Genomic DNA, 21,240 nt, shown 5'->3' with positions numbered 1-21,240 from the left:
TCCAAACCTCATCCTTCCAAACCTTTTAGATATTTTCCCTTTAGCTAATGCTTGCTGGAAAAGCAGATTGTAAGCCCTGTTCCTGAATCTTCATATTACGTGCATGTAAAGCTAAGCTACACTCCAGCTATCAGTCAAATAGGTAACGGACTAACCTCATTCTCTTGATTTCTTTGTTGCCTTCATGTGTGTTTAATTTGCCAAAATAAATGCTTGAATTCTCTCTGTATAACAAACAGCACCAAAAATAAATCTTTCAGAACCATTGCTTGCACACAAAACTGTAATAAGCTAAATAGAAGAGTAAAGTGCATCGAATTCCAGTGTAATGCAAAGTTTCTTGGTAATACAGTCTTTTATTACTTTTTTTTATTGGTCTAACAGACTAATATCCACTTCAAATATATGCAAATATTGCAGAACTCTTTTACTGTCATAGGCTGTGTAGTGTGTCTCAATTTTCAGTACTCCAAAAAAAAATAAATTGAAGTACTCGAAGTTTGGTGAACTTTGGACATCTTAAACTACATCAGTTTATTACTTGCTTTTTTTCTTGCAGTTTTAGCAGAGCAAGATAGTGCTGCAGCTCAACAATATGTCCGTCAGGGATGCCCAACGGCACTCCGAGCTGATCTGTGGGCCCTCATTCTGAATATTTCTAATCAGCCAGAGGTAAGGAGCAAAGTGAGAGTAAAATCGGCACAAGTAGGATGTTACTATGTTAGAACAGGTCCGGAGCAAGTTGATCAGAGGGCTGGAGCACCTCTACTATTAAGAAAGGCTGAGATAGCTGGGGCCGTTCAGCCTTTAGGCATTAGAAGAGAAGGCTCCAGGGTGTCCTTATTGCAGCTTTTCAGTACTTAAAGGGGGCTTATAAAAAAGATGGAGAGCGACTTTTGGCTGAGTCAGATACTGACAGGATAAGGGGGAATGATTTTAAACTTAAAGAGGGGAGATTTAGGTTAGAGATTAGGAGGAAACTCTTCACTCAGAGGGTGGCGAGGTGCTGGATCGGGCTGCCCAGAGAGGTTGTGGATGCCCCATGCCTGGAGGTGTTCAAGACCAGGTTGGATGAGGCCCTGAGCAACCTGATCTAGTGGGTAGTGTCCCTACCTATGGCCAGGGGGTTGGAACTAGAGGATCTTTGAGGTCCCTTCAAACCTGAGCTGTTCTATGAAAATACAAAGGCAAGTGTACAAACACTTTTACTATTTTACTCAAGTCCTGAACAATGAACTCTTCTGCAGTATCAGAAGATATATAACTGTCAATATATACGTAATATATTCATACCATAGCAATTAAAATCCATAGGTAAGTCTTTGGAGAATTAATTGTCAGTACTTTGTTACATTTATGACCGAATTTACATGTATGAAGGCTATTTTTATTTCAATAAAAGCCTTGTATAGATTTTACTGTATTTCATGTCCTTTGAGGATGTAGTCATTTTCTCATAACACTGCAGCATTTATTGGTGACTATATAGTAAGATGATAAGATCTTATCCATAAAAATAAGTGTGAATCTTGTTCATTGGCAGCTTACCTAAGGAGTACTCATGCTAAAACAAATTTTTAATAAAGTTACATGGTCTGGAATTAGAATTACTTAGTTTATTCTTTTTATTTTTTTGAGAAATAGAGCAGGCTTTTGTTTCTCATAAGTAAAAGATGAAACTCTCTGTAGAAGAAAGAGCTGTTGAAATAATAATGAAATATTGTAAATCTTAATCAAGATGCTCAACGCAAGATTTAAGTTCTTTTAAATTACTAGGCCAGCTTGACCTTTAGAAGTCTTGCTCTTTATGAGACTGGGAGTTTAACAGATATGAAATTAATGTTGTTGGTTACACTGCATCTGCTTATGTTCTGTTAAATGCTACATCTCTTAACAGCATTTTTATCTTAATGTAGAAAATGAAAACATTGAATAAAAAAGCCAAGGATTTTGTTTTGATGATAGAAAGTCAAGAAAATGAGAAAAATAAAAAAATACTTCATTTTACTTTTATGTGAAGCATGAGCTATTATGGAAATAGATTTCCTAAAATTCAGTTTCTGAAATTGTCATGGACATCTTTTCTACTTCTTTTTTAAAGAGGAACAAGCTGTGTCTGTCTATTAATATATTTGTTGGCCATACTGTTACATCCTCTAAAAGTTAACTCTAGTTTTTAGTAGTTTTTAATGTGTGTTTCTATTATGCATGAAGTATTAATATTTTAGACTTTGTCCAAAGGTTAGCTTCTGCTGTGAGTGTATTAACTCAATCTACCATTAGGTAAGCTAGAGAGCAGTGCATTTGATTACATCTACTCATGGATGTGTTTTCACTTTGTAGTAATTAGTAAGGCATCTCCAACTTATGCACATGGACATTTCTGTTAGCACTGCTAATGTGCCCTCCCTGACATCATATTTACCTTGTGTTAACTTTCCACACACTTAGCAAATGATGCTCATGAACTATAGAGGAGGTAAAAAAAAACAACTTCATACACACAAAGTATTCTTTGATTCAGTGCAGTAGACATTCTGCTTTAGGAGATGTTGCACGGGGTTCAGAACCTTGAGATGGAGACTATTTGCCTGTATGCAGTATTCTGTGGTGAAGATGAAAAAACTCTAGAAAGGTAAGTAGCTAGAGAATGGTAACAACAACCTGAAAGAAAAGTAAGGATGGATGAAATAATGTTGAATTGCAAATTTGTCAACAGTTTGAGATTATTGAAATAAGGGACTGGAAAACAGTTAAAAACAAAACAAACAAACAAACAAAAAGAAAAAAAAAACACGCCAACACGCCAAAGAACAGAAAGAGTGTACTTCATGAAAAAGAGTGTGACTATTCTGAATCTTTTCCATCTAAGTTCAATGGCATCTGACAGCTTCTATGGGTTAGTTACAAACTGCTAACAGTAATGAAGGACAACTCCTACCATTGTCATCAATTTGGGTTGCATCCCACAGTATGAAGTGCTGAAGGACAGCATGTCTGTTACAGAGCTTGGTTGTGATTGCCTCCATTGAGCAGAATAGCTAGAAAAACACTTTCTAATGTACACTTGTTCTCAGGCATAGAGTTTTGTGCCCTTCATGCTCCTTGCTTCTTTATGAACCTAGAATACCTAGAAATGGAAGATAAATATTTTCATCAATGAGTGGGGACACTTCTCACTGAAAGTTTAACAAAACACATGCTCCAGTTAAAACCTGTTCACGTGGATATTCACCAGCATCATCTATATTATTAATTTATTTTTTTCTTTAGAAATGTAGCAGATAAATTAGCAGATAAGATGCATTTTGATGCACTTTTCACTGATAACAGCTGTATTTGGGGCAATATGTTATCTCTACATTATTCTGCAGTTCAAATGTTACCATGAAGTAAATTAGCTAGCTATTCAGTCAAATAAATTGTGTCTGTATCATTCTTTTCTTTAGCTTTTGGTTGGATTTCATTTTGCTTAATTTTCTAGACATACTTTATAGAGTAATATATATAGTTTAATATATCTTAATTATAAAATAGAAGGCTGAGAGCATTCTTTAAAATGCTTTAAGCAAAGCCTACAGTGTTTGTATATATAAATATCTTGTGAGATACATAATTTTCAGTTTAGAAATATTTTTAGTTCTTTTCTAAAAGGGTTGAATGATTTGACTCTTCGATTTTGATGCAAAAGTGAATACTTGTAGTCATATTTGAATGCCGATGTGTACATTTATTCTGGTGTTTTCTTGACATCCATGTAAGCTCTGCTTATGAATGAAATTACCTCTAACCTTCACTTGTGCAGAGTCTAGTTCAGGTGGATTTAACATTACATTTGTTTTGATGTCTGTACTTACTGCTGGGTGTTTATTATTTCCTGAGAAACTGACCCATCCATCTGGTATTGCTAAATTAACTCTTTTCAATGCATTCAGTGAAAGGTTTAACATTGTTTTCTTCATTAACAGAACAAAAGCACCGAAGAAAAAAAATGCAGCCTAGTGCTACACAAACACCTTTTAAAATGAGGCCTTAATGTTTTCTGCTGCTTCGGTTTTCTAAACAATTCATTTTTGTTTTGGCATTGGGAGTTGGAGTAGCAGGACTTACTTTGTACATGTAAAATGCAGAGATTTGGTACTGCAGTTGACTTACCTTAAAAAAATAATTCAAGAGCTCAGATTGATGTATGAGCATAAATTCATGAAGCTTCACAGGTCTATGCATAGTAGAAAAACATTATTATTCCTGTTTTACAAATTAGTAGCCTATGTAATGTGACAGAAGACTTTCTTCTAATGTGGCAGTGTTGGAACTGATCCTTAGGAGTTCCAGAGCTCACCAGGTTGCTGCCTTGAGGACCTGTATTTTGGAATCTTGCTGAATTTTAAAGGAAAGTTGTTACTCACAAAAAGCCTTGTCATCCTCTTCCCATTCTGTCTTACTGTTTTCTCATAGTTAAAGATGTCTTTCTTATCTTGCTATGCATATGTGAGGAATTAGCTAGTTGTTTGGCAAAGGATTCCCACACTGCCTTGATTGTAGACTCCGTCAAGTAATGTATCAACCATATTAGTACTTGTGAAATTGGCAATACCTTTAAGGCATCTTGCATGCATATACAACAGAAACAGTTAATCATGCAATATGGCTAGCATGAAAAAGAAGTTTTTTTTTTTTTGTTTGTTTGTTTTTTTTCTAGTTCCTGTCATAATAGGTACAGTTATTTGAGATAGGAAAAAAAAAAAACCACAACCAAACACCTTTGTAGATTATTCATTTGACAGTGCTGCACAATACTGCAATATTGATACTTCAGAATTCTCACTTGAATATTAAGGTAATTTTCTGTAGCTTTTAAGAACAGTTCTCCATCCAGACTGCTATTAGTTTTTTATTTAGTAAATTTTGTCTCAACCTTTGTAAAGTGTTAGTGGATTAGTTATACCTCCTTTTTTTTTTTTTTTTTTCTCAGAAAGAAAAATACTTTCCCTGTGGTACTTAGTGTTACTTAAGGAATTCTTTATTTGTCCTCTTTTCAAATTATGTCTAATAATCTGTTCTAATAGATTTCTAAGTGTATGCTATTCACTTCTTTTCAGTTTTTGATCAACGCAAAGAACAGTTGCAGTGTTCCCTAGTCTTTTTTACTTCTATTCTCTCCCTTTAAAATTCACTTTTGAAATTTCATCTTTTTTTCCCGTTATTTTGTGAAATCCTTACTCCGAGTATACATCTGTTGCAGAGAAATCAGCAGTATATATGTAAAGCTTGCAATATACAAGCATTTGTGTGGTGTCTGGAGAGATGCTGAAATAAAAATAAATAAATAAATAAAGTGAGAGGGAGCCTTGGGACTGACGATTTAGTGTACACATTACAACAATTCAATCTAAAACAGTTGAAACAGTAATATTCAATTGCAGGCATAATGGCAGAGAGGTATTTGGGGATTTAGGAATTACATGATGATAGTGAAAGATGTCATTTTTTTTCCTTTGCAAGGTCTTTCTTAGAAGAAAGGCATAAAATAAACAAAGTAAAATAGCGTTTGTTCTGCTACTTTCCAGTTGTTTCCCCTTTGTGTATCTTTTTTAGACACTCAGGAAGTAACTGAAGTTTTTTTAAAAAAAAGTCCAAGTTCTTTGTATTCCCCACAAGATTTTTGATATCTTTTCATCATTTTGATATCATTTCATCTTTTCAACATTTTTTTAGGTTTGTATTGTATTAACATTAAATATTTGCAGCAGCTCACTAATGCTAGAAGTCAGAACTCGTTACTGAAAAGGATCATCGAAGTAGAGGATAACGAAGAAAGTTGTAATGATTTTGAGCATTGAAAAACTTTTGACTGTGTAGATACCCAAAGGTTGGAAGATAAGAATCTTTGGTTTAAATTAGTTCTCACTTGTATTAATTACTTAATATATGAATAAATATAAAGGGGAGGTCTTTTTATAAAGTCTTGAGTATCTACCTAATTTCTGAGAAAGAATAAGCAGTGATAGAATACTTCCTAAATTATGCAGTGGGTATTTGAGTTTAATAAACGCTTTTTATTATTATTATTATTATTAAAAATTAGCTTCTGTAATTTCAATATAGATTGAATTTTGTCTCATACTGATGATGATAATATTTTTTAATTTTAGGATATCTTGTATTATGAACAACTCAAATCAAATGTGATTCAGTATGACCTTTTAGTGGACAGCCTGATTTACAAAGTAAGTAATTCATTAACCAGTGATTAAGTGATTTATATACTCATCACACCAAGATCTTTATTTTTTATTTTTTTTTAACAAACAAAATGTTAGATGGTTTGATTTTAAGGAGTGTCAGAATAATTAGGGTCGATTCATTATTGTAAACTGTCTCCTTGTGCCTGTGTTGGCTCTTGCATAAGATATTTGTTTAAGTTGAAGTGTTAAACAGTCATAAAGAAATGGTAACTTCATTTGAAGGAATAACTGGTTTTGGAAGGAAAGGAAGCACTGTCATCCAAGTATTCCAAGTTTCAATTCTAAATACTTTAATAATCAAGTTAATATAATGGTTTTGCATTTTAAAATATGGAGTATGTGCTTAACTACAACTCCTTCATGATTAAATGGTGAAATGGTGTCTTTTAGTACTCTGTTAAGCTTAGCTTCTGTAGGGAGTCTGAAAATATGTCTTTTGGCTTCAAAGTGCTGTATTTTTTGATTCCAGGATGTAAAGCTAACAGCAAGCAATGATGACTACTATTTTGTATTTGAGGATTATTTATATCAGGTATGTAACTACTTTTTTTCTTGGAAAAGCTAGAAAAGTGTATTGCTGAGACAGAATGCAGTGAGACCCTAGCCAGATGCATGTGCTGCACATATATTGTCCATTTGGAATACCAATACTCTTAAGTTAATCTTGGACATTTAGATAGATGAAGCATGACAGGCTTCTTAAAAACTCCTGAAGGACCCTACAAGTTGTCTCTCCAATACAGAAAATATGAAGTCTGCCATTTTCTTCCTCTTTCTAGCTTTGTAGTATTGAAATGATAAACAGGAGCTATGGAGTGCAGAGAAATTAAGATAGGACCAGTATGTTCGGATTTCCAGTTTAAGAACAAAAATATTGCTTTAGAGCTATTTCAGTGACCTACTAAAATAAGTATCAAGATATTTTATTGATGTGTTTTCAAACTGAAGACATTGATTCTCTATATGTATGGTTACTTTAAAGATTGCTCCCATTCCAAAGCTGCTTCTAGCAATGGAAAACCCATCTAATTTGTAAAGAATTATCTTCATTGCTGCCTGTCAGATGCCCTTAAATAGAAGGAGATTACATTTATGAATTTCCTAATTTGTGATTGACTGCAGTGTCAACATAAATGTCACGCAGCAAACTTACCATTCCCACAGTTCTTTCAATTTCATTAGTCACACCTGTTAGGTTAGACTGGCTTAATTTTTTGTTTTAGAGCTATGTGAAATGAAATAAGTTTTTCCTTGATGATAAAACTGCTAGTAGTCTGGAGAATAAACAAAGGAAGGAGCTGTCCTTAACATTGTTTAGCCCATAGAAGTATAAGAATGTGTTAGTATTTAAACATACTATTTAATTATGTAATTATATTTTTAGCATAGTAAGGATTTCAATATTAACACTTAAAATGATAACTTTAAGGAAATATAGCCTGTTTTTAATTTAAAACACTTACAATATTAAGATCTGTATCAGAATTTGTTTCCAAATTAAAATTTGTAAAGTGGCTACATGATGACAACTCAAGCAACAGTGTGTTTTTTCAGTGCAATGTTTGCATGTAGATTTTTCTTTGACACTTAAATCTAGAAAAGAATCTTCATTGTTGTTATACTGGAAACTTCATGGGATGTAAAAATCTCATTTTTTTCCATTTCATACATTGTATAGGCAACTAAGACACAACAACTAGTCATTAGCTGACAGTTCCAGTGGACACAGAATTCAAATCTGTAAATGAATTTAAGCAAGTATACAGTATAATCTTTTGTTTTAAGACTCTCAGAGATAGTTTTTTTTTTTTCATTGTTCTCAACATAAAGCACAATTGAAAATTTTATTTTTGTATATAAAAATATAGTCTCTATTGACTAAAGGAATAATTACAGAATGGAAATCATGAAAAAGCCCAACCTAGCCTTAGTAATTTGAAGGGAGAGTCAACCAAAAATCTTTGAAAAGTTAAGAGGCTAATTTTACTTCCAGGCTTTTCGGCAAAGAATACCTTAAGCATCTAGTTATTAGTTGTTTGTTTTCTTTGGTATATTGTGCCATTCCTTAAGTGTTTTTTTTCTAGTAGAAGGTTAACCATTCTCCTTGATTATTTTCACTTCTGACCTGCTTTGCAAATGCATCATGAATTTGCAAATGCATCACTGTTAGATGATTTTATTCTGTGGGACCTAAAAACTTTGCAGTATTGGCATCTGTCTGATATGGAATATTATTTACTGATTTCATATGATAACTGGAATTCAATATTGGCTAGGTAAAGGAGATAATGAAAACTTTAGTTTAAACCAGTTAAATTACTTCTATGTTTGCATTGTTGTTTGTTTATTTTTTTTTATTTTTTGTATTGCTCCTTTAGCTTTCTTGTAGCTCATTACCACCTTGAAAATTTTCAAGTCTTTGAGCAGAGTGTGACATTTATCTGTGAATTGCTTAACAGAAAAAGTATCAATCAAAACCAGAACATCTGGGCATAAAATAATAACGAGGATGTTCAGTTGCATTGCTGGTACCTCTTTAATAGCATGCATTCCTTCCTAGAAAGAACATTGTGAAATGATGTAATGTATTTGCTTTACTGTGCTTTCTTTATCCCAAGTTAACATTTGTTTATTAATTCTTTATAACTATTGAAATGGAGTACAGTTACATTCAGTATAGTCTTTTTTTTTTTTTTAATTAAAGCTTTGTTTTTTTTGTTGGTGGTGGTTTTTTTTTTCTTACTCCTTTGAATTCAATGGTTTTCTGATTGTGATTGTATTACTGCTAAAAATATCCAGTGGTTTATCAAGCATTTCTGTACTTTAAAAGGGTTTGTATTATTTTCCTTTAGCAGTATCATTTTTGTGAATGAGAAGAATAATATATAAATCAAAATTCAGGATTTAATGTCAGATGTTTAATTTTAATACTGTAGTTTTACATCCTGCATAATAAATACATGCAAAGAACCTCACCCAGCAGCTTTTAGGTGTAGTCAGAACTTGGGTTTGAGAGTCTACCTCATTTGAAGACACACAGTCTTAAAGATTTCCAGATACTGGTACTGGATGCTGTGTTCAAAAAAAAAAAAAAAAAAAAAAAAGGAAAGAAAAAAGGTGGTGGGTGTCGGAGGCCTCAAATTAAGGTTACATTCTTTCCCCTATGAGAGAACACAATTTATGTCCTTTTCAGATTAGTTCATCTTCTCTCACCTCAGTTAACATATACACAGAATTACATTTGCCTGTGTATTGTTATTGTCAGTTGTATTTTGGCAGCTATGAAAATGATTGTGTATTGCGCAAAAATAATATTTAGCTTCAACTGTTGAAGATAAAGAAACTATTTATTTTTTAAAAGATGCTTGTTATCTGAGAAGTAATTTCAAGATTCAGAAGAGGGAAATGTCTCAAAATATGACCTACTTTCAAAAAAATTTCAGTGGTGTTCAGGTGTCACAGTTTTGCATGCTTCCTTTCGGTAAATACTGATATCTGGAAAATGTTTGGAATAGTTAGTTGAAGGAAAAATCTACTTATTTTATTTATAATAAATTATGTAGTAAAACACCATATAAAACATCTCCACATTTTAAACCTTGGCTACAATTTGAAGAAAAACTTATAAAACCTGTAAGAGGAGAAGATTTAAGATATGCAAAGATCAGCATCAATTGAAGACTGTATTACTTCTGCCCTCTTGTGTGCATTGTTGGTAGTGCAGCCTTTCATTGCACCACAACATGAACATTTTCCAATAATTATTACATTTTTTACAACTGTATGTGGGATGAGTTTCTTCATTATTTTTTCTATGAATGCTCTTAATATTTAATTTTATATTAAATTGTTCTAGATTGTTCCTTTATGTTAGCATGAAAACTACAGATACATTTCACAAAATAAAATATGTATTTAAGAAAGTATGGATATGAGGTGAACGTTCTCATCTGCTCTTTTGGAAAGCACTGAACATCGTGTAAGCATTCTGCAAAGATTTTAGGAATGAGAGAGAAATATGAGGATCGGTCTTCTGGAAATGCACACGTTAAAATGTAAATGTTTCATTTGCTTATTCACTTAGTAAGACTTCCCCGAGTCATAGTAACTGATTAGGAAAATGAACTGATATGCATCACAGTATTGAGTTGCATGCACACAGCAAGCTGTTAAAGACTTAGTTGTTAAAACTAAGATGTCTAAGCAAAAACTTAGAATACTTACCAAACATTCCAAAATGTTCCAATGTGCTGATTATTCAGGTGTAGGTCAATATGACGTGACAGAAGGATGTAGGTTCATGCTTAGAGGCAAAGAGGAAGATTGGAGAGTGTGGATATTTTATTGACAATAAATGAATGTGAAGATGGTATCCTAACAAGTTAAAATGAGCCTGGAAATTTTAACAGGAAAGTGAATTAAGTCAGTCAATAGCTTTCAACCATATTAGCTCTCTTTAGGAGAGTCTAATAGGTGCTAATTAGGGCAGGTGCTTAAATCTCTGTTTGACATTACTTTGTTGATTGTCAGCTTATTTTTGTCTTTTGCAGGTATTACTCTGTTTTTCCCGAGATACATCAGTATTGGATCACTTCACTTACAGTAGTGCAACCCCACCAAAATCATACATACGAGGTAAAGGGAGTTGTTTTAATAAAAAATAATGCATGGACTTCTGTTGACTGCTACAGCAATGCAGTATGTGAATTTCCTTTATATTCATTATACCTGATAGACTACATTTAAAAGAACGTTAATAAAAACTTCATGTATCCAGCTGACATATGCACAGATTCTGTTATCACAGTTTAGAAACTGATCACATAAAGACCAGGTTGTAATGATGTTATTTTATGGTAGTTTTCTGTGTATAGTTCTCTTTTTTTTTTTTTTTTTTTTTTACCAAAATAAATTCAAAACACGACTATGACAATATGGTAGAATCTGGATATCTATCGTCATCAGAGTTAGAAATTTAAATGTGTGACATAGTCCTCTGCAACTTTAACAAATTTACCAACTGGAAGTGGTGGTAGAATGTTACCTTCCAAAGCAGTGGGTTTCACAGATAGACATGAGCAGAACAAGTTCCTGAAGAATCTTAGGCTCTATTCCAAGGTCTGGAAGAGTAGAGCTCTACCAAGCAGGCTTACATTGATTTTTGTTTATTATTATTATCATTTTTTCAAAGCACTGCATTTTCTAGAGTTTTACCTTACCTTTGGCTTTGTTTCTCTCAGCGAGACTTATTTTTTGTAATATAACAGTTTTAAATTTATCACTTCATTCTGCTTGCCTTCTCTGCCAGCTTCTACAGACTGGGCTCTTCCTTGCTTCCTCACCTGCTTTGGCTTTACCCAGATGTTCCTAATTTTGTCTTCCACCTCGAACCCTTCAATCATCCAATCCCTTTGATTTTTTTCATTCTAGCTTTACCTTCTACATTCCTGTTTTCTTCCTTGGTCCCACATTCCAATGTATTTAGCTTAATGTGATCCCTGTACCAGGATCTCTGCTGACTTGGGCTTCTGCTGCTACTTTTCTCACTAGAGACAATGATTATTTTGTGTGTGTGTTTTTTTTTTTCTTTCTTCCTTTTGTGTTGCCTCATAGGTCTTTTCTCTCTCTTTACCTGAATTAAGCAGTTTTCTTTACTTACTGTCTGAAAGTAGCAAGGGTCTCACCTGAAGACAGAACAGGAAAGGGACCTGGGTCTCACCTCAGGCCATGGCAGCCCAGAAACACATCTATAGGACTATTCCACTTATTCAGAAACAAATCTGGGGAATGAAGTTGCTGAAATCTAAGTCTCTGCTGAACCTGTGCAGTGTAAATCCGAAAGGCTTGTAGGTCCTATTTTTGGCTAATTAGCCAAGAGAAATGCTTCATGCTAAAAATACTGTCCTTCCTGATCACAACTCCCCGCTGCATGGCAAGCAAACAATTGAAAGGAAACGTAATTCCTTTAGTTTAATGAAACAGGTGACTTCTGTTATTCAAAAATACTGCTTTTTATTTTCATAAGGTAGTGGGCAAGAGCTTCACAAAGTAATTTTGAATTTAATTGCATTGATTCATATCACAGGAAAATATTTAAGTCCAAACTTGACAAAAGCTGTGTGCGCTAATTTTTCATGTATAGGAGAAACAAAATGCACAGAGGTCTAGAGGATCTCTGCATATCTATACGTTTTCACATAATTTATTATAATTTCTAGTTAAATTTCTCATATTAAAACAGAGAAATATTTAAAGTTTTTAAATAGTTGTGCTTAAAAACTTTTTTTATTGCTATATTGTTAAGATTTTAATTGAGAAAGTCCGATAGTTAAGATACTGTTAACTAATGTAACATTCATTTGCAAGGAAGAGAAAAAGTTATATGTTCAGTTTATACTGTTAAAGTTTGTCTTTACTTAATTAGCCTTTTGTTTCCAATAGATTGCTTAATTTCTGTTGTTGTTATATCACAGCTGTACCATCCATCTTCCTCTCTGTTGCAGCCTTAATGAAGCCTTGGATATTTTTTTTGTCCAGTGTTCTTCTGTCCTTTTAAATGGCTTTCCTGTCCCTAGGTCAGTCTGCCACAGCATGACAGACTTATCCCTTTAACCTTATCTCGTCAGAGAGCTTCACTGTCTTCAAGGACACAGCAAACACCTTTAGAGCTCCTAATATACACCCAAATCAAATCTCATTGGTATAGCATTGCTGAAATGTTTTTTTTTCTTCTCTTTTTTTTTTTTTTTCCTGTTTGTCATCCTCCCTTGCTGGTGCTGCATTTTTATTTTATATTTTAGAGTGTATCTGAATTGCTTACATGCTTTTGGACAATATTAAATGGTCAATAATATTGGTAGTTACTCTTTTTCTAATTATCACTTATAATTTATAAATGTAGACTTTATCTTTACAACTTTTATTAGATTAATTATTTTAATTATTATGGTTTGATTCACAGGAAAACTTGGAATAGAAGAATATGCTGTTTTCTATCCACCAAATGGTAAGAGTTATACTGTTGCCTCCTCTAGTGGTAGATTGGAAAGATACAGGATTTTTTTTCCTGAATACATGATAACCTCTTTTTCTATTACAAACTGTGTTTTACTGTTATTCTGCCAAAATAATTAATTTAAAGGAGTAAGATGGATTGAAGCTACTGCAGAACCATGTTCAGCCTGGTGTTAATAGTCACATACGGAGTTTGTCTACGTGTGTGGGAAGCAGAGGGAAAACAACTTCTGGTGCATCAGCTTTTACTCCAGTGACAGGATGCTCCACTTAGAGGATCTGAAAGCTACATGCTGAAACCATCTGACCCCAGCTTTCCAGAACTCTACAAACCACACCTGACAGTCTCGTTTCTTTCAAAATGTGTCCATTTTCGAAATTCAGTTATAAAAATTCTATATAATTTTTAGTAAATATCGTTCCTGTTGTTACTTCAGTTGTTAAAATTCTTTTTTTTTTTGGCTCTTATTTTGACCATTTAAATCCCTGTCTATTGCATCCTTACCCTGGTTTTGCCCCCCATTTTTATTTAAAGTTCAAGCTCTTTGCTCTTGCTTTCAGGGCCTCATGTCACCAATTTTAAATCTGTATCTCTGACCTTGTGTTTTGTGCCTTCTCCTTTCCAGTAGTGTCAGTGATAGCAAATATGTTTGTTCCCCTTCTCCCATTTTTGCTTCCACATTTATTTGCAGCTTTATAGCCGTGAAACATTGTCCTTATGACCTTTTGCCAAAGCAGCTCCTTCTTATTGGTCCTATAGGAAAATTAATGAATGGGAGCTGAGATCAGCTGGAAAAGAGGAGACAACTGTCATGGTACCACTGCCAAGTCCTCTAAATGTTTTGTCTGAGTACTACATGAGTTACTGGAGGTCTTGGCCTCCTTTTTCTCCTGCTCCCTCCTTGTTAGTGCATGACATTTACCAGTTGTCATTTATCTGAAATTAGGTTCTGATTTCAGCAAAGCTTATACTTCATGGAAACAGGGCTTTACATGGCTTTCTAGGAACTACAGTACGTGTTACGGTGCACCATTGCTCATAGTGAAGTAAATTATATAATTCCTGTACTTAAATATTTACAAGCTTAAAATCTAAGACTGCAGGTGCTATAACAAGGAAATATTTTATTCCTGTAGCAGGCAGAATTCAATTTAGAAACTTGGGGAAGAATACATTTCTTGCATGGCTAAAAATAAATATAAAAGAAAAACGACAAAAAAATAAATCTTTGTTTTGTAGGTGTAATTCCTTTTCATGGCTTTTCTATGTATGGTAAGTGTGACTCTCATAAACTCTATCAGTTTGGGATTTCTCTTTGTTGTATTGTAGTTAAAAGCTGCATATACTATGCAAATTTTAAACTTCTGTGTGTTCTATTTCTGTGTGCATGAAAGCTGTTGTATACAATTTTTAAAATTCCAAGCTGCTCCTGTTTACTCTCATCACAACTTTATATCATATACCCTTTGAGAGCTAATCATTATGCAGCTGGTCTGGTCAGAGGCTGCATCTTAATGTGTGTGAGTAAAGGGAGGAAGTTTATTGACAGCCTGCTTGTTTCTTGTGTCTTTTGGGTATACCAAGTTAGCTGTAGATCTTAAAAACATGAATTATGTAAAAGGCCTGTTTCTGTATCCATCCTCAAGTAGGTGTTAAAGGAGTATTAAGTGATAGAATGGTTGCTACTACTCTGCGTAGACGAAAGCTTAAATATCAACAAGATTTCTAGGAAGAGAGCAAAAAAAATCTCCCCAGTTCTCAGATGTAACAAAGCAGCTAGTGCAGAGAGATGCTGAAATAATGTAAGAATATTTGTTACAGGTTTCCATTTTTTTCTTTTGATTTATCAAAGGTATTTTTGGGACAAGCAGATTTCAAGATTATACTTTAAATGCTATGTTTTACTAATAATAAATGTCTGATTCTTAGAAATAAAATGTAATATGAATGTAAAATGGAAATTTGAACCCAGGTAGGGAATCTAAGTCTTCTGAAGTAAGGAACAGCTTAGTTACAAACTCTTCCTTAAGTGTTCACTAGAAGGCTTTCAATTTCTGTGTGAAATGTATTCTTTTCAAAATGTTTGGATTTGACTCTGCCCTTTAGAACAGCAGCAAACTGGGTGGGAGCTGCTTCCCTCCCTCCTTTCCCCTTTTGCTTGGAAAGGGCACAAAACAGACCAGCTGTGACAAAGAGGGAGGATGAAAAGCAAGGTGGTAGAAATACTAGTGGAAATCCAAGCAGAGCATCCTGTGTCTTGCATGCTGTGCTGCTCTAGGAGGAAGTACCTGGGACCTTATGTAAATCCTATATATTTTTGCATGCTCGCATGCATACGATCATGCAGTGCCAGCTGTCAGGCACTGTTCTGTTATCTCCCTGGCCTTTATGTACATACGCACCCTGCCAGCTCTTCCACCTCCATCTTCAATCCTTACACATACACACTAGTAATACCCTCAGCTTTTCTCAGCCCAACGTAAATACACATTTCTGTGAACATCTCGCCCAACCTTAGTGCCCCACCTCTCACACACAAGTGCCATTATTTTCTATAAAGCCACCTTCCTGAGACATACACATATGTGAATGAATTCACACATACATCCATATATATCTATAAATATGCACATAGATATGTGTACATGTATAGATTTTTATGCAGACATGTATCACTTGTGTAGAAAAGAAGTGGAGGGGAGGGTGAATGTAGAGATTATGAATGTATTCAACTGCAAGCTGCATGAATGCATCTTCAAAAAGAAGTAGTAGTTGAGTGATGATGAGTGAGTGGAGAGATTAAAGAAAAGCTTTTTACTCAAATGCGTACAGAACAACTGTCTGTGAAATGTGCATTGAATGAATGGAGGGTATTAATAATATAATATAATAATATATTAATTATATAATAATATAATCAGGGGTATCTGATTATGTTGAGGCACAATGTACATGAAACAGGTCTATCTATATGCCAGACCAATGTCAGACTGAAAAAAAAAAAAAAAAAAACAGGTTTGAGAATCACTGCTTTACAAATGTAGCCAACTCTTATTTTGAATCAGGTATATTAAAAGGCTTATAAACAATAAACTACCAAATGGCTGTGCTTTTCAGATCTTACAAGAAAGAAACAGGTCTCTCCTGATCAGTCATGCTTATGGGATGGTATTATGGCAACCAAGAGCTATTTTTAATACTTTACTTTTCAAAACACCTATCTTCAAATAGTAAAATTATGCCTGTCTTGAAAATGGGGAACCAATTTGGAGATGGTCGGTATCTGAAGAGCGCATTGGAAGTTACAGATGGTTAAATCAAAAACTTGCACTATGCAGCATATCATTGCCCTAACTCACAAAGAAGCTATCTTTAAAGTGTATTTCTTATTCTTAGGAAGCCAGCACTGTGAAAAGCAGGTTCTAAGCAGTTTAGGTTCTTGAAATGTATAGAACTGTAAGCTAGAATGTATTATACTCCCTTGCTTCACTTTTTACTTCTAATGGTAGATTCTATTATAAAAATCTTTCTGAATAATTTATATAATATAATTTTTGTAAATCGTGTATAAATTACTTGTTTTTTCACCATACTTCATGCTCTTAATCATTGAACTCTTTTAGCAGTTTACAGTGTTGAGTCAATTATAATTCTTTTATCCTTTCAGTTGCTCCACTTTGTTTTCTGTACCATGAACCTTCCAAATTGTATCAGATATTCCGTGAGATGTATGTGCGTTTTTTCTTCAGACTCCATTCCATCTCTTCTCATCCCTCTGTAAGTTCATTAGGAATTAAAACCCACTCACTAAATACTCTGTTTGCTATGAAACAATAATGTACGGTGACATGATTTTCTAGACAACTGAAAGACATCCTTTTAAATATAATGAAATATTTCAGCAAACTTGGAAAGGATATCGGACATTTTTTTCTACCTCAATATTAGTCTCTGCTATAAAATGTCATGTACTTTGTGTAATCTTGTATTTATGTAATAGGCTTCTCGATTCAAGCAGTTATGTAAATGCATACTCAGTCTCATTTTAATTGATGACATCTAATTGCTCACAAGTGTTTTCTGGGGTAGAGGGACTATAATATAGTCAAAGATATACAGCTGTATTTTCAGTGATATCAAGTTAATGTCTCTTTCATTAAGAGACACTCTTTATGTGACAGCACGTGCTTTTTGGCATTACTAGATGCTGGAGGTATAATTAAATAACTTGGTGATGTTCATGGCCAGCTGTCTCAAGTATAAGACAATTGTAGACGTTTCTGCTTATCTTCCATTTTTGAAGAATAGAGCATAGCAAATATTTTCCTTTTCTCCCTCACAAAGTGCTGAATAGCTGTATTATATCTTGAAATCATTTCCTGGTTAAAAAAAATCCTTTCCTTAATATACTGTTTCAAAGCTGGGCATTGTGCTTTCAGTCATTAATAGCAGGGAAACCGGTCGGACAGGAATCTATTCATTTTCATGGTAATTTTAAAAAGAAATTTTAAAATATATTTACATTTAACTTCTTTGTAGTTATCCCTATTGCTGTTTGTTTCTAGTTATCAGACAGCTTATTTCCCACGTCCTCCATTTTTTAGTATATGTATGGTGTAACTGGGTCTGTTTCATCGGAGAGGAAATATTTCAAGTAGGTCATACTGTAATAACACACTAAGTACTTAGACCATGACATGCAAATATTTTAAGTAACTTAGAGGTGAAAGGGGCTATCACAACGTATTATGTTGCTAATACATACACAGAATTGTAGGAGCAAGGCTGTAGTGACTGGAGGCATCAAAGATGTTTGTACCCTGCTTACCTGAGCTGTATATTACATCATTAATGGTGTTTTATTTCTTGAATTAAAAATTCATGAATACTTACATGCCAATGCTGTTTTCTCAGATTTGTCAGTATGAGTGTTAGTATTCAGGACATGATCTTGTTTCATTAGGGCATTGTGTCATTGTGTTTGCTATTTGAGACTCTTCTACAAACTCATCTGCCCCAGCTTTTTTATCACCTTCGAGAAATTGGGGCGCAGCCGTAAGTACTTCTTTCTGACTTGCTACAAATATGGTGGATTAATTGCTCTGAAAATGCTGGCCGTTCTGTAGTATTTAAATTAAAAAGCTATGAGAAATTATTCCAAAGTGCAGCCACCAATGTGCCAGTTTTCCTTGAAATTCAGTTTGAATTGCTCTTTGTGTTCATATGAGAAAAAGAATTACTGAAATTTAGCTGAATAATGCAGCAGGTTAGATCTGATGAAACTAAATGATTTATTTCCTAGGGGACAGGAGACTTTTTTTCACTGTGGTATGTTCATTACAGCAGGAGCCATTGGAGGAAGGGGAAAGAGCAGGAGACTGTCATTCTCAATAATGTATTCATGGCACCAAGTGCAATAGAACTTGAAAGTCTTACTGTATTATAACTGATACTCATAAAAGTAGCAGAAATGGATAAAACATTTGGGGTGATAAAAGCTGAGGATCCCTGTAATGTAATTGTTTGGTCAGACTATTGTAATGATATTAGTGGTTTATCAAATGAGATGCCTAATATTTTTCTGATGGCTGTTACAAAGGAAAATATTGATTATTAATGCAGCAAGAGAAAATGACCATTCTTCCTGGAGGAGAAATGCAGAAGAATTTATAGACCATCAGAGTAATCATTACGGGAGAGAGAAAAATGTTACTACTACTGTTTATCGCTTGTTTGCAGGCTACGAATTTCATTTAAATGGATGGTCCGAGCATTTTCTGGTTATTTAGCTACAGATCAGCTCTTGCTTCTGTGGGACAGAATCCTAGGATACAACTCTTTAGAAGTTCTTGCTGGTAATGGAATTATTTTTACAAAATGTGTTCAGTCCATGTGGTAGTAAGGCAAATACATGTTAGCTCAAGTCTATTTTGTGACAAGAAGAAAACTTAGAAAACTTAGAAAACTTAGTTGCTCTTTGAATGCTGAAAGTAGATTGCGTACAAGTCAAAGAGAATAACTTTTAGAAAAATAGAATTGCATAAACACTGCATTTCTATCACAAATGTGAAGTAACTTTTTTTTTTTTTTTACAATATTTCTTCTTTATCATTGTTTGCTGTGATAGTGCTCCAGAGATAATAAGCACTCTCTGAAAAAGAGCGTAGGATGTCCTCCCAGCTTCAGTGGTACCATTTGATTTGGTAATGATTAAGATTTGAGTTCATCACCTTTCACAAAATACAAGATTTGTCTTATTCATGTATGGGGGGTATTTCTTCAACACTTAGCACAACTGAGAATTACCCTGGGTTTGCTGTATATCTTTATTCAAAACCCTATCTTTTAATAGACGTTGAAAGTTTTGTACTTACAGAGGAAATTCTGTCCAAAGATTCATGCAGGGTTCAAGATGGGTGTTCTAAAGCAGATAAGTATCTTCAGTTGGAACACATTTTAAATGCAAAGTAGATGAACAGAAGAGGAAAGGTTGTAGTTCTATTTGTACATGTAAGACAGCTAGGTAGATATATATATAACTGTATAAGAGATAACTACGAATTATTTTTTCATGTTACATAATGCTCACAATTGAAATGTTGCCACTTAAATAAATCCAATTTTTTGGCATAGAAATTAACTATTTGTAAATTACCTTGTCTTTTTTAATTAAAAGCTTGCCACATTAAATGCAAACATTTTCACTCAAACTTTTCTAAAAGAAAGTTGCATTTGTCCTATCAGTTTAATGAACAGACAAAAATTCAAACACTGACATCCACTGTATATTATTATTCAGAATCAAGTAATTACTCTGGGGAGTGAAAATTGCTATTTTAAATCAAGATTAATTCTAATCACTAATTAACAAGTCAGCAACTTAAATACTGGGCTGCTGCTTCTTCTTTTTTTTTTTTTTTTTTTTTCTTTCCAGTGCTGGCAGCTGCTGTGTTTGCTTTCCGAGCAGTCAACCTGATGGAGGTGACATCACTGGCTGCAGCTGAAGTAAGGATACGTTTCAGTTAGGGGAGATTGAAATAGTTTCTGATCCTTTGCCAACAACAGTAACTTAAGCTTCACATGGCACGTGGTACATAGTGCAAATCTTTCTGCCCAAATTCTTACCTTAGATAAAAACTAGACTAATTGTGAACATGCAGTAGATAATACTGCTTTTCTGGAGTATAACTATGTAAAAGAGTATATTCGTTACAAAAATGAAGAGTTATCAAACTATGCTGTATAATTAGATTTTTTTCCTATTTTAATATGTAATTACGTTTGTAGGATATATTGTTTTTTTAAAATATTATGGATGTTTATCCTTTTTCTCAGTATATTTTAATGTTGCTGCTTTTGTGCTTTTTGATATCACAAAGATTTTACAAAGTTACTTTTGTCATTTTTTGAATCTGAAATTTTGCTGCAAGTATTGTCATTTTACAGGCAGGAAATGAAGAAAAATCTTTACGATGAAGATTATTATTGTTTATCTCTACTACTGTGTAAAATGTATATTTTTTTCAAAGCTCTGGTGACGTATTTTTTTCAAACGCTGAAAACTTGTGATGGCTTTTTTTTTTTTAAACATACTTCATCAGAAGACATTGACTGTTTCGGTCATTACATTGGACTTACTTCACAAGTACTAGCCAAGCCACAGGATAAGGATTCTTAATTCCCAATTATTTTTAGAAGCAAGTTGAAATGTTAGACCTCTTATACCCTCATGATGCCATGTATATTTGAAGTAAGTCTAAAGGCTAAAATAAAGTTACTTGGTTTTCTATATGTAAATATATGCTTTTTCTTAGAAGTGTTGGAATGAAAAAAAAAAAAGGTAAGAGGAGCTTTTGCACAATAACATAAAACAGTGATTTGTTTCTATTCAGGTCTGAACCTAACTATTGTTACTAGTCAATACCGAATCTTTTTCTGACTTCTTTAGCTGCTTTAAAGAAATTTGATTCAAATGTC

The 21,240-nt window shown here is 33.7% G+C and overlaps 1 protein-coding gene and 1 long non-coding RNA gene across 4 annotated transcripts in view; one reads left to right on the top strand and one right to left on the bottom strand.

Moving 5' to 3' along the window:
• TBC1D19 (TBC1 domain family member 19) overlaps positions 1–21,240 on the top strand; it is a 46,419-nt gene that overhangs the window by 24,764 nt on the left and 415 nt on the right. For both annotated transcript variants that reach the window (XM_038178705.2, XM_027457289.3), the window contains 10 exons: positions 560–672; positions 6,156–6,230; positions 6,718–6,780; positions 10,799–10,883; positions 13,210–13,254; positions 14,503–14,535; positions 16,931–17,040; positions 18,227–18,318; positions 19,003–19,118; positions 20,198–20,268. In XM_038178705.2, the coding sequence (XP_038034633.1) occupies positions 560–672; positions 6,156–6,230; positions 6,718–6,780; positions 10,799–10,883; positions 13,210–13,254; positions 14,503–14,535; positions 16,931–17,040; positions 18,227–18,318; positions 19,003–19,118; positions 20,198–20,268 (803 nt within the window). The remainder of the gene's footprint in view (positions 1–559; positions 673–6,155; positions 6,231–6,717; positions 6,781–10,798; positions 10,884–13,209; positions 13,255–14,502; positions 14,536–16,930; positions 17,041–18,226; positions 18,319–19,002; positions 19,119–20,197; positions 20,269–21,240) is intronic.
• On the bottom strand, positions 1,602–10,792 carry LOC106017030 (uncharacterized). 2 transcript variants are annotated; one of them, XR_005265536.2, is made up of 3 exons: positions 10,473–10,792; positions 2,942–3,130; positions 1,602–2,664 (listed from the first exon to the last, which is right to left on the bottom strand). It is a non-coding gene; the product is annotated as an uncharacterized lncRNA (long non-coding RNA). The 2 variants fall into 2 exon arrangements; XR_011809220.1 differs by lacking the exons at positions 1,602–2,664; positions 2,942–3,130 and adding exons at positions 8,985–9,320; positions 9,675–9,743.

Source organism: Anas platyrhynchos, chromosome 4, assembly GCF_047663525.1.
Source record: "Anas platyrhynchos isolate ZD024472 breed Pekin duck chromosome 4, IASCAAS_PekinDuck_T2T, whole genome shotgun sequence".
In the NCBI taxonomy this organism is placed as follows: domain Eukaryota; kingdom Metazoa; phylum Chordata; class Aves; order Anseriformes; family Anatidae; genus Anas; species Anas platyrhynchos.
This window is presented reverse-complemented; position numbering and strand designations above follow the sequence as displayed.